At 45.6% G+C, this 13,126-nt stretch overlaps 1 protein-coding gene and 1 pseudogene across 1 annotated transcript; both read left to right on the top strand.

Moving 5' to 3' along the window:
- Nucleotides 1-1,057: 1,057 nt before the first annotated feature.
- LOC135586696 (pseudo histidine-containing phosphotransfer protein 1-like) lies at nucleotides 1,058-1,837 on the top strand (annotated as a pseudogene).
- Nucleotides 1,838-4,335: 2,498 nt separating this feature from the next.
- LOC135583823 (ABC transporter G family member 42-like) lies at nucleotides 4,336-12,280 on the top strand. Its single transcript, XM_065125691.1, has 22 exons — nucleotides 4,336-5,079; nucleotides 5,689-5,898; nucleotides 5,976-6,060; nucleotides 6,133-6,292; nucleotides 6,462-6,592; nucleotides 7,085-7,175; nucleotides 7,272-7,573; nucleotides 7,658-7,939; nucleotides 8,029-8,345; nucleotides 8,425-8,585; nucleotides 8,674-8,783; nucleotides 8,977-9,127; nucleotides 9,208-9,363; nucleotides 9,434-9,603; nucleotides 9,685-10,017; nucleotides 10,096-10,386; nucleotides 10,475-10,558; nucleotides 10,644-10,777; nucleotides 10,871-11,098; nucleotides 11,179-11,350; nucleotides 11,439-11,693; nucleotides 11,779-12,280. Exons 1-22 carry the CDS (start codon nucleotides 4,673-4,675, stop codon nucleotides 12,049-12,051), a joined length of 4,503 nt encoding a protein of 1,500 aa, XP_064981763.1. The 5' UTR covers nucleotides 4,336-4,672; the 3' UTR covers nucleotides 12,052-12,280.
- The last annotated feature ends 846 nt before the right edge of the window (nucleotides 12,281-13,126 follow it).

The following is a 13,126-nucleotide window of genomic DNA, read 5'->3' as shown; positions in this document are numbered from 1 at the left end:
ATGATTAAGTCACTTGTCACGAAGCTTCTTGACTGGTCTCAAATTGTTCCATTTATTCACTTATCATTATAACAAGGTTTATATATATAATAATAATAATAAATAATAATAATAATAAAGCATAAGTTTTAATTATTTAAGGTCGACTATATTGATCTTTTTTATTGTTATTGAGATATATAAAAAAATATAAGTTTAATTAAGTTCAGAGCATTTAAATTTGTATTTATAATTTTTATTAGAATATTTTTTGCATCATCTTCTATCTGTTTTTAAGTTACTAATATTAATTATTTTTACCTCTTTTGAGTATTATTTAGAGGTATCAATACCATTTTAAATAATTTTTTTTATTTTTTTAATCAAAATAATATATAATTATTCATGAATAAAAATATTTCTTTCCCTATCTTTTTTAATAACTCTATACATTCATCTTAATATTCTTATACAACACAACTTCTTGTATATGTTATTTCTTAACTAACCAATACTCGGATCCATAAAATTATTTTAGTGATCTCACGACTATCTTATAAAAAAATTAATTTTAAAATTATTCAATGATTACCACTTGTAACGTCTCTCACTATTTTAATCTTCTTATTTTTATTCTATGAATAATATTTTTATCGATATCTCTATCTTGTTAAATAATTAATCTAAGATATCTAAAACTTTTTACTTAAACTCTTTTTTGTCTATCTAATATAGTAACTACACTATTCTTCAGTTTATTCTTAAAATTATTAAAATTATATTTTCTATATTCAGTCTTAATCCTATTTAATTTAAGACCTCTAGTTTTTAAATCTTACTTATATATCTCGGGTTTAAAATTAATTTCACTAATTTTTTTAAAAATATGTATAAATTTATTGTTGTGTTCAATATAACTACAATTAATCTAAATTGAAGTTCTATACCAAGTCACAAGTTAACAAAACCAAGGCTTCAGAGTTCACTACACATCACCCCATCAATATTTTGATTGCATCCTTTTGGCAGTATCTTTGTACATGCAACTGTATTTTTCTTCTTATACAAATACGTGGTCATGTTTACTTACACAACATCAGTTTATAGATTTAGTCTCGTGTTGCAGGGGTACTTGGACGAACAATTTGATCAGCTAGAGGAGTTGCAGGATGAATGGAGCCCTAATTTTGTGGAAGAAGTTGTCACATTGTTCTTCAGGGATTCATCCAGATTGATGGCCAACATTGACGACGCCCTGTACGCACATCTCTCACCACAGTAATCTGCACGTAGAGAGTTCACTTATGCTAATGCCATCAACTTCTGTGCAGCCAGCAGTGCCCTCGAGATTTCCATAGGCTGGACAACTTCTTGCACCGATTGAAGGGCAGTGCTTCCAGGTAAACACTCGGTGCCCATATATATTACACACGCATACGAAATCCAAGGTTGACTAATGTAGGCTTAGGGAATTGGTGTAGCATCGGTGCCGCAAAGATGAAGAACGAGTGCACCAGTTTCAGAGAATTCTGCAGTGAAGGAAACATTGACGGGTGCTTCTCTTTCCTCGACCACGCTCGTTCGCTCAGTTACTTCCATGACTGTCTGTTCATGCATCACTAACCATACATCCACGCTCGTTCAGATGCCTGAGATCGTTTCGGAAGGTGAAGAATGACCACACCATCTTGAGGCAGAAGCTGGAAAACTACTTGCAGGTTGCATTCGAGCCAAACCCTTTACCTTTACGTGTCCTGAGTTCCGTCTCCTCAAACTCGTTGAGTAGCTCTCACTTGTGTTGTGGCAGTTGATGAAGTAAGTTGGCCCCGTCGACGAAGCATCTCGCTCTGGTAGCTGAGAAGACGAGAGAGGACGTCGCCCACCAACCCTTGCGCCAATGTGAGCGAGCGTTCCCATTGAAGTGACTATATATATATATATATATATCCTCTCAAGTCAAGTCTCTATTACTTATATGAAGTGGCTTTTCCACCTTTTCGAATAACAAGAAAAGAAAAAAAAAGAAAGATTTTATTCGATTTTGTTCGAATTAGGAATGAGAATGAGTAGGAAAACTTACATTGTCTCTTCCCAAACCCAAATTATGATTTACTTAAACTCATACCAAAATTAAACTTTATTTTTTCTGAAAATGTGATTTATGGAATCTTTACAGAGGCATGAATATTGGAAAAACTCAACTCGTTGTCATTATTAAATTAATAATGATATGAGCTTTGTGAATCTCACTTTACTCATCCTCACATAATTTTGAATATCTAATTGTTTAATTTTAATTACCTCTAAACTCGATTAAGAAGTAATAATAAAAAAATATTTATTTTTGTTTATCTTTGTAAACCCTTTTGTGTTTTTTTTTGTGAGTGATGTGGCCCCAAATATTTTTCAATAACAAGAACAAATGAGATATTTCTCTCATGACACCGATAATGGATGATCCTCTATCAATACTCAATAGTCCTTGTAAGATTGGTTATCACTCCCGATGATCGACCGTGTTAGATCTAGAACATCGAAACCTATAATTTCGGTATCAAAGAGTGGAGCACTCATACAAGACATCCTTGATTACTTAAGTCTAAGGACCAGATACACCGTTAGGACTATGGAATCATTGTTTGACAATAAGACAACATCAATCATCCAGTATTTCATAAACGAATCAATCAATAAACTCATTCCTTAACGAGCATATGTACTATATCCCTAATTAAATTGAAGTTCAACTCAAATCGAATCATATAGTCTTGATTTTTTTTTGTTTGAAACTATAGAACCGTCTCCGATTTGATTCTAATTCTGATTAGCTTAAGTTCCACACCAATGCTAAACACACATAGATTTAATTTTAGTTATTAGTAATACGAATGTATTTTCTTTTTATGCTCTCTCTTTTCGTGTTGTACGAGTGAATATTTCCAAACGCCAAACGATTAGGGCTGACTTATCGGCGTTTAGTAGTTGGAATTGGATTCCATTTCTTATTCAAACTAAAGAACCGACTCCAAAGTTGGTAGGTGTGAAGTGTTGTTTGACTCATTGGAAGGAACACCGAAAAGACTCACAGCCACATATCTCATACTGCCTATACCAAACGTGGTCTAAAAGCACCCTCGATTTAAAGCATGCAGGCGAAGAAGTCAATCGGGTTTGGTGGCGTTGACTAATTCACCCGTCTCGGTCAAAATATATGGCTCGCTTATTATTATTATTATTATTATTATTATTATTATTATTATATGAATCGGCCGGTCGAGTTCACGTGTGTTGGAAATGAACAAGTATCATAAGTATTTGGATGTTGGCTAAACATGTATCATCTCACTTATATATATATATATATATATATATATATATATATATATATATATATATATATATATATATATATATATATATATATATATATATATTCTAAACCCCGAATTCTATCACGTCAAGAAGAAAGTTCATCTTGCTATTGTCTAAAAGGTTTCATTCTACACACCTTTAAGAATCAAAAGTCCAACACCACACCTCGGCGAGAAGAATTTAAGAGAGATGTGCACCTCTAGTCCACTCTGCTTTGGCTGATGCCAAGTAGAGTCTTGTGTCTTCTAGTATTCTACGGATGACAGCAACGCCGTGAAGTAAACTGTTCCTTTCCCTTTGTTCGTCCACATGCTGACACACCTGATCTCATTCATCCGCCACAAGGCGGCAAGAAGAAACCTTGGAATAAATGCATCAATTCTGGGTGGGATCGTCTCCATGCATCTCCATGGAAGATTTGTCCTGCCTACCGCAAGCAGACTCGGTCAAGAATATTTAGGTCTTAAAGTATGCATACAATTGATTACATCCCATGCACGTTTGTGCATTGAATTCTAGGCAATTAATTTAAGACCATATCTTCTCAGACTCTACATATTATGTTATTCATGACACACAAAAAGTAACGATGCACCAAATATCACGCCCTTTAAATTATCCATCTTGATCAAACCGGTTTAACCAGACCGGACGTTCGATTTCAAATCATCGTCCCTGTTCGAGTGTCGTATCATTGCGGGAAAGAAAGGACGCACCGATTTCCATCTCCCCGCAACAACGAGGCTCGAAGTCACCACGACCAGGTGAACGAAGAGTGCAGCACCAGGGAAAGTGGCGTGTGATGATGGTATGTGACCAGGAAGCGAACGGTTGGCTTCGCTTCCGCTTTTAAGCGCTGGCAGCGACAACGACGACGACCACGGCGCACTAGAACGACAATCCAGTGATCCACGTGTACGGATAGAGTTGCCAAAGCTCGATGTTTAAATCAAATGATCAACGAGCCGACCCGACCGGGTCGGACCGGTGGGTTCGCCCGCTAATTGGGCGAAGTTACATTAAAGTATCGGTGAATTGTACCTAAAATCGCTGCCGATTGACTGCGACCAATTAAGCGGTCGAAGCTCGTAAGAAACGAAGAGCTCCATACCAACCGCGCTGCTTCGTCGGTCAAGACTGTCGGCCTCGTCGCCTCGTGTGTGTGCGTATATAGAAAAGGGCTTCCCCACTACCACCCCCCCAACTCCTCCTCCCAATCCTTTCTCGCTGGCTTCCTGCTTAGCTTCTTCTGCACGCTCCTCTACTGTACATAGGACGCGACGGAGCTGTGGGACACGGAAGGGAGAGGAGAGGTGAAGGGATGGAGGGCATGGAGAGGGCGTGGGACTCCGGGCGGCGGGCGAGCAGGAGCCTGAGCCGGAGCATCAGCAGGGGGATGGGCATGGGGAACTGGGGGATGGAGGACGTGTTCGCGCGGTCGAGCACGCGGGGGAGGTCGTGGGGTAGCCGGAGCGGGGTGGACGACGACGAGGAGGCGCTGCGGTGGGCCGCGCTGGAGAAGCTCCCCACCTACAGCCGCCTGCGCACCGGGATCCTCCGGTCGGTGGTGGCGGAAGGGGAGCAGGGGCGGCGGCAGTACCAGCACAAGGAGGTGGACGTGCGCAAGCTGGGCGTCAACGAGCGCCAGGAGTTCATCGAGCGTGTCTTCAAGGTCGCCGAGGAGGACAACGAGCGCTTCCTCAAGAAGCTCCGCAACCGAATCGACAAGTCAGTCAGTTCTCCCTCGTCCTCCTCCTCCTCCTCTGGTGTTGCACGTTACAACCCACCATGTTGCATCCTATCTTTTCATCACTGGCCATATCCCTTTGCATGATCAGGAACAGAACACGAAAGGCATGACCAAGCAAGCCATTAACCGTGACAAACAGTACCTGCCAATAATTTCTTTTTCCTTTCCTTTCTTTATGACAAGGATTACTCCATAAATGGATCACCCAAAGCATACTAAGCTGCCGTAAGGAATCTAGAGGCCATGAGAGAGACAGAGAGGTTAGAAGTTGGAGATGCCATCTTCTAAGCTATTATTGTGTCCTTTTCCCTAATTTAACTTATTCAACACCTTAAATTACAAGTGCATCGGTCATCCAGAAGATAAACAATGGTACGCAGGAAGTTTCTTAGCAATTGGTAGATTTCCAATCACTACAGTACAATTGCTTCTCTCTCCATAATCTAATGCTTATGGACTTGAAAGCAATGGGCGGCTGTCATGATGGTGATCGAAGAAGTTCTCCGACAATTTGAGACTTGTTTAGCTACATATCACCATCGAAATGATGCAGCTTCTCTTTGACTGATTCCATGTTTGTGATGCAGGGTTGGCATCCAATTACCAACGGTGGAGGTGAGGTTCGAGCATCTGAACGTGGAAGCCAAATGCCATGTGGGGAACAGGGCTCTGCCGTCGCTGGCGAACACGGCCAGGGACATCGCCGAGTCGGCCGTCGGCCTCTTGGGAATCAACCTCACCAAGAGAACCTCTCTCACCATCCTCAAAGATATCTCGGGAATCATACAACCCTCGAGGTGAACACACTCCAACAAGTTGCAGACATATGAATCGCCTCCACTAAAATGGCTAGCTAACAATGGTGATATTTCAGGATGACACTTCTATTAGGCCCTCCGTCATCTGGGAAGACCACCCTTTTGTTAGCTTTAGCTGGAAAACTAGACCCAACTTTGAAGGTTGGTGCCCGACCTCTTTCTTCCTGGGTTTAGTTCGAGCAACCTGAAATAACGCAAATCCTCGACTTGCAGACCAGAGGAGAGATATCATACAATGGATACAGGTTGGAGGAGTTCGTGCCTCAGAAAACTGCAGCTTACATTAGCCAGAATGATGTTCATGTGGGCGAGATGACAGTCAAAGAAACATTCGACTTCTCTGCGAGGTGTCAAGGCGTAGGATCTCGATACGGTACTGATTCAAACCCGTCCCTTTCTCGCCTACGAACGTTGAAAAGCTAGTAGTGTAGAATTTTGAGGTTGTGATTCGTGCCGCCGCCGTCGTCATTGTGGATAAGGTTTCCGCCGAGTCCACAGAGTAGCTTGTACTGGAATCGAATGATGAAATGGCATGTTGTCAGATCTTCTGACGGAGCTGGCGAGGAGGGAGAAGGAAGGAGGAATTCTGCCAGAAGCTGAAGTGGATCTGTTCATGAAGGCCACAGCAATCGAAGGGGTGAAGAGCAGTCTGCAAACGGACTACACGCTCAGGGTACGTTCTTCTCACTCCATTTGTGAACGCTTTCAAGGGGGGTCAAACTGGGTGGGTGGATTCTTGAGCTGGACGCCTCGGGAATCGAAGGAAAACGCTTCTAGATGCGGTGCGACTGTGAGCGAAGAGCGGTTGTCGTCTGTGTTTGACTTAGTCAACGATTTCTGTCCGGGGACGGGTCGTTTGACAATGAACGGAGGGGTGGATGGCGGGTGGGGTCCACGGAAAGTGGATCCCATGGTGTGAATATTTAATAGATTTTTTTGAATAATAGAAAAAGAATAAATTATATAAGATAATTTTGTTTCATATTTCAATATGAGAGTAATTAATTTGGGACCTTTTTTATTAAAAAATATAAAAAATATCTTTTTTATTATCTCTCATTCGTTCCAGTATAGTTTCATTTTTGAGCTACAAGAGTTTTGTGGTGGAGTCACAGAGGATAAAGAAGAGGCTAAGCATGGCGTTGACTGACGTTAAATGCTGCAGATACTTGGGCTGGACATTTGCGCCGATACAATTGTGGGCGATGAGATGCAGAGAGGGATCTCCGGAGGTCAAAGGAAGCGCGTCACCACAGGTTCTTACCTTGCAAATTAATCTTGGAACAGTGCTTGAACAGTTCCTTCCTTGAATGCGGAACTCAAAGACTTGCATGGGGCATGGCGCGATGCAGGTGAGATGATCGTCGGGCCGACCAAAGTGCTGTTCATGGACGAAATATCGACCGGCCTCGACAGCTCCACCACCTTCCAGATCGTGAAATGCCTGCAGCAGATCGTCCACCTGGGTGAGGCCACCATCCTCATGTCCCTCCTCCAGCCGGCGCCCGAGACCTTCGAGCTCTTCGACGACATCATCCTCCTCTCCGAGGGCCAGATCGTGTACCAGGGCCCCCGCGAGTTTGTCCTCGAGTTCTTCGAGGCCTGCGGCTTCCGCTGCCCCGAGCGCAAAGGCACCGCCGACTTCTTGCAGGAGGTAAGTGAACAGAGCACCGGCTGCACTTCTCCCCGACCAGAAGCGTGCGCGCTCGACCCTCGATGATCTCAATCTTGGTCGCAGGTCACGTCGAGGAAGGACCAGGAGCAGTACTGGGCGGACAAGGAAAGGCCGTACCGCTACATCTCCGTCTCCGAGTTCGCGCAGTGCTTCAAGCGATTCCACGTCGGTCTTCGTCTGGAGAACGAGCTCTCCGTCCCCTTCGACAAGTCGCAGAGCCACAAGGCCGCCTTGGTCTTCTCCAAGAAGTCTGTTTCCACCTCCGAGCTCCTCAAGGCCTCGTTTGCCAAGGAATGGCTCCTCATCAAGCGCAACTCCTTCGTCTACATCTTCAAGACCGTTCAGGTAACGCCACAAACCCGTCGTCTTTGCTCGTTGCTCGTCATCTCGGTGTCCCACGATTGACATCGTCTTCCGGTTCGATCCGCGTGAAGATTGTCATGGTGGCGCTCATAGCGTCAACCGTGTTTCTGAGGACTCGCATGCACACGAGGAACGAGGACGACGGCGTCATCTACATTGGAGCGCTCCTCTTCGGGTTGATCGTGAACGTCTTCAATGGTTTCGCGGAGCTGTCCATCGCCATCTCGCGACTCCCGGTGTTCTACAAGCACAGGGACCTGCTCTTCTATCCGGCATGGATATTCACCTTGCCCAACTTTCTCCTCCGGATTCCCATATCGATCTTGGAAACCGTGGTTTGGACTGTCATGACCTACTACACCATAGGCTATGCTCCGGAGGCCAGCAGGTAAACTTCGAGCTCAGCTCCAAAAGACTTGCTGATCTGCTTTTCTGAGCCGTGGCGCTCACTGTTCTCTGCGTCACAGGTTCTTCAAGCAGCTGGTGCTGGTGTTCCTGATCCAGCAGATGGCGGCAGGGCTGTTCAGAACTGTCGCGGGTCTTTGTAGGTCCATGATCATCTCCAACACCGGTGGGGCTCTGTCCGTGCTCATCATCTTTGTTCTTGGAGGCTTCATTCTACCCAAAGGTACTCATTCAGGACACAAAACAGTGCAAGTCCATCTTTCTGACAAGATCTTCACTGCTCACCGAACCTTCTCTTTCTTCGCCGACAGATGTGATTCCGAAATGGTGGATATGGGGCTTCTGGATTTCGCCGCTTACCTACGGATACAATGCTTTAGCGGTGAACGAGTTTTTGGCTCCGAGGTGGATGAACAAACCGGTAAGTTCCTCGTTACCCATGAAACGTGATATCTTTTTGATAAGCCATCCTTTGTCGTCGTCGGCACAAACACAAAACCGTACGAGCTCATCTAATGCGGATAATTCGACGCGACAAACGATAACCTATCACTCGTGCAGCTCCTATAAGTCTTATATTGTTTTGATGGAGAGATTTGTGCGTTCGGTGACAGTCATCAGATGATCGACCATTAGGAAGGGCAATCCTCGAAAACGCTAATGTCTTCCCGGAGGCTAGATGGTATTGGATTGGTGCCGGTGCGCTTCTGGGATTCAGCATCCTCTTCAATTTGCTTTTCACCTTCTTCCTCATGTATCTGAATCGTAAGGCCTCAACCTGTCTCTCCCCGTACATTTCACCTTCCGGTTCTTCTCGGTTGAGCTCAGATTGTTCTTCGACGCAGCTATCGGAAAACCGCAAGCTGTTATATCTGAAGAAACAGCAGCAGAGATGGAGGAAAACCGAGACGAGACAAGAGAGTCGCCGAGAATCAGGAGGGCGGCCTCCGAGAACGATTCTTTACCTCGGGAGCTGTCGAAGAGGGACGGAAACAATGCCAGTAAGTGGCGGAATCAGAACACCAACGCTCGCCTTTGTTGCTGTGTTCTAACTTGAGCTCATTCTCGCAGGAGAAATGATGGCGCTGCGGATGAGCCCCAGCGGGACGAACAGGCTCAACCGTGACATGTCCATCGATGAGGCCGCCACCGGCGTTGCTCCCAAAAGAGGAATGGTTCTTCCGTTCACGCCTCTGGCCATGTCCTTTGATGAAGTCAGTTACTATGTGGACATGCCTGCGGTGAGCTCTCTCAGTCATTTTTCGAGCTTTGAATCAAGTAGCATGAATCGGTAACGATGGATGCACCGATTTGCTCACCAGGAAATGAAAGATCAAGGAGTCACAGAAGATAGGCTCCAGCTCCTAAGGAACGTAACAGGGGCGTTCCGGCCGGGCGTCCTCACAGCCCTCATGGGCGTGAGTGGGGCTGGGAAAACCACCCTCATGGATGTTTTGGCTGGCAGAAAAACCGGTGGCTACGTCGAGGGAGATATCCGCATCTCCGGCTATCCCAAGAACCAAGAGACTTTCGCAAGGATTTCCGGGTATTGTGAGCAGAACGATATCCACTCACCTCAGGTCACCGTCCGGGAGTCCTTGATATACTCTGCTTTCCTCCGTCTCCCCAAGGAAGTCAGCGACGGAGAAAAGCTGGTGAGTCCAATTGGTCTTGGCATTCGTGCAGGGGAAGTGATATATGTGATGTACTAAAGGTAATCCCTGTGATCTCAGAAATTTGTTGATGAGGTGATGGAGCTGGTGGAGCTCGACAACCTGAGAGACGCCATAGTGGGACTGCCGGGCATCACAGGGCTGTCCACGGAACAAAGGAAGAGACTGACGATTGCCGTGGAACTCGTTGCTAATCCCTCGATCATCTTCATGGACGAACCAACCTCAGGCCTCGATGCAAGAGCAGCCGCCATCGTCATGAGAACCGTGAGGAACACAGTCGACACCGGAAGAACTGTTGTTTGTACGATCCACCAGCCAAGCATCGACATATTCGAGGCCTTCGATGAGGTCTGTCCATCTCGAAACGCTTCTCCGTGAGATCATACAATAATGCATGCATGCTTGCTTAATGCTTAGGTTTCTGATCATGCAACAGCTGCTGCTCATGAAAAGAGGCGGCCAAGTGATCTACTCTGGACCATTGGGAAGAAACTCTCACAAGATAATCGAATACTTCGAGGTAAATTTGAAGTCATCATTAGCTGCATTGTTGATTACGGCATGGTGAGAACGAGAAACGACAGCTCTTGCTTTCCATGTTTCAGGCGATTCCTGGAGTTCCAAAGATCAAGGACAAGTACAATCCTGCGACATGGATGCTGGAAGTCAGTTCGGTTGCAGCTGAAGTACGTCTACAGATGGACTTCGCCGAGTACTACAAATCATCAGCTCTCTACCAGTAAGTAGTGAAACTGAGAGATCAGTGGCCATGCAGATATGAACTGATTACTGATAAGCTTTGTTTTGCTTGCAACGAAACTATGGCTACCAGGCGCAACAAAGCATTGGTTGGTGAGCTCAGTAATCCGGCATCAGGAACAAATGATCTCTACTTCCCCACGCAGTTCTCCGAGTCTTCTTGGGGGCAGTTCAAGGCCTGCCTCTGGAAGCAATGGTGGACCTACTGGAGGAGCCCTGATTACAACCTGGTCAGATTTTTCTTCACCTTGGTCACTGCTCTGTTGCTAGGCTCCATATTTTGGAGAATTGGCCATAAGAGGTACGTAGACGCAGGACATGCTGTTCTCTCATCTCTTGGGATGCACAGAGATTCACCGGTGGTTTTCCTCTGTGCTGCAGTGGAAGTGCAAACAATCTCAGGATCGTCATCGGGGCGATGTATGCGGCGGTCTTGTTCGTCGGCGTCAACAACTGCTCGACGGTGCAACCACTGGTAGCGATCGAGAGGACGGTGTTCTACCGAGAAAGGGCTGCTGGAATGTACTCCGCTTTACCGTATGCCATGGCTCAGGTAAGGGGGAGCGTTGCTGATTCAAGCGTTAATGCGACGGTGTTATTATCATCGAATGCTTGGATCCAATGGCGTTGAATCGCTGCAGGTGCTCGTGGAAATCCCGTACGTGGTGATTCAGGCAGCGTACTACTCGCTCATCGTCTACTCCATGATGAGCTTCCAGTGGACAGCGGCAAAATTCTTTTGGTTCTACTTCATCTCCCTCTTCTCCTTCCTTTACTTCACTTACTATGGCATGATGACCGTGTCACTGTCACCGAACCATCAAGTTGCTGCGATCTTTGCCTCCACCTTCTACTCCGTCTTTAACCTCTTCTCAGGCTTCTTCATCCCCAGACCGGTAAGTTTCTCCTGTTCGATCTTGCCATTTACTTTTGTCGTGTGGAGTTCCTATCAGTAACCCAAGGTTCTGTGATGGATTGCAGAGGATTCCCAAATGGTGGGTGTGGTACTACTGGATTTGCCCATTGCAATGGACGGTGTACGGTCTCATAGTAACACAGTACGGGGATTTAGAGAGCTACATCAGTGTGCCTGGCTCGGAAACCCCAATAAGGACCAAGGACTACGTGAAGGACCATTTTGGATACCACACTGACTTCATGCCCGTGGTGGCCATCGTGCTGGTCGGCTTTGCTCTCTTCTTTGCTTTCATGTTTGCTTACTGCATCAAGAAGCTCAACTTCCAGCAGAGGTAGGCGGAGAGAGGGGTGGTGATGATGAGTCCCCATCGCTTCAGCACAGAGAGAGAGAGAGAGAGAGAGGTCGGTCCAAAGCGGCTTCTCGGATTTTGTAGGTTAAGGTTTCCTTGCGCTATTCATACGTGTTCTAATATTCGACTGGGAGGACGATTGATTTAGTTGTAAATATAGTGATGATTGTATGAAGCAAGTTGTATTGATTTAATGAGTGAAAGTATTGACTTCAGATCACTTGTTATAAAGTAAATTTGATACGACACTCCAAAGCAAAGATGAAAAGTCAATCCCTAATCACTCCTCGATCGGTCAGACAAGTTTATATAATGAATGAAGAGACAAATCCTGATCGACCCTCATTGTTCGAGCTGAGATTTCTCGGTCTCCCTAACAATGGCGGAATAGGACATTAAAAGTTCTTGATCCTTCTTCTACTGGAAGAAGGAAGGAGACGCAAGGCGAGAGAAACAACAAAAGACACCACACGGCAGCGGTGAGGAAGCTTCCGCCGATGGAAGCAGAGTAAGCAGGGCGGAGGGGGCGGGAATCTATTGACGGCAACAGGGGGGAGAGGACGGGAATCCGCTGACGGCAGCGGAGAGGAAACTTTCGCCGACGGAAGAAGCAGGGAGAGGGAGGCTGGAATCCGCCGACGGCAGCGGAGAGGAAGCTTCCGCCGGCGGAAGCAGTTGAAGCAGGGGGGGAGGGGAGGGGCCAGGAATCCACCAACAGCAGCGGAGAGGAAGTTTTCACCCGTGGAAGCAGAGGAAGCAGTGGGGTGGGGAGGGAGGGGCCAGGAATCCACCAACGGCAGCGGAGAGGAAGATTTCGCCCGTGGAAGCAGGGGGGAGAGGGGCGGGAATCCGCCGACGGCAGCGGAGAGGAAAGCTTCCGCTGACGGTTTCTAACCCTAAAACAGAAGTCGAGAGAAGGAAAATAAAGAGCCGTGAAGCGCAGGTTAGAAGCCAAAATGAAGCGTGAGCAAAATATTATACGTCTAATTTTTCTTATGATTTTTAATAATCATAATTTATAAGATATTTATAAATATAATTTTTAAGAATTATAATAAAAA

Source organism: Musa acuminata, chromosome BXJ2-9 (assembly GCF_036884655.1).
Source record: "Musa acuminata AAA Group cultivar baxijiao chromosome BXJ2-9, Cavendish_Baxijiao_AAA, whole genome shotgun sequence".
NCBI classification, from domain to species: Eukaryota; Viridiplantae; Streptophyta; class Magnoliopsida; order Zingiberales; family Musaceae; genus Musa; species Musa acuminata.
This window is presented reverse-complemented; position numbering and strand designations above follow the sequence as displayed.

Coding starts and splice junctions, on each gene's coding strand:
- LOC135583823 (XM_065125691.1), top strand. CDS start 4,673: ATGGAGGGCATGGAGAGGGCGTGGGACTCCGGGCGGCGGGCGAGCAGG. Junction 7,940..8,028: donor ACATCTTCAAGACCGTTCAG/GTAACGCCACAA, acceptor ATCCGCGTGAAG/ATTGTCATGGTGGCGCTCAT. Junction 8,346..8,424: donor TATGCTCCGGAGGCCAGCAG/GTAAACTTCGAG, acceptor TCTGCGTCACAG/GTTCTTCAAGCAGCTGGTGC.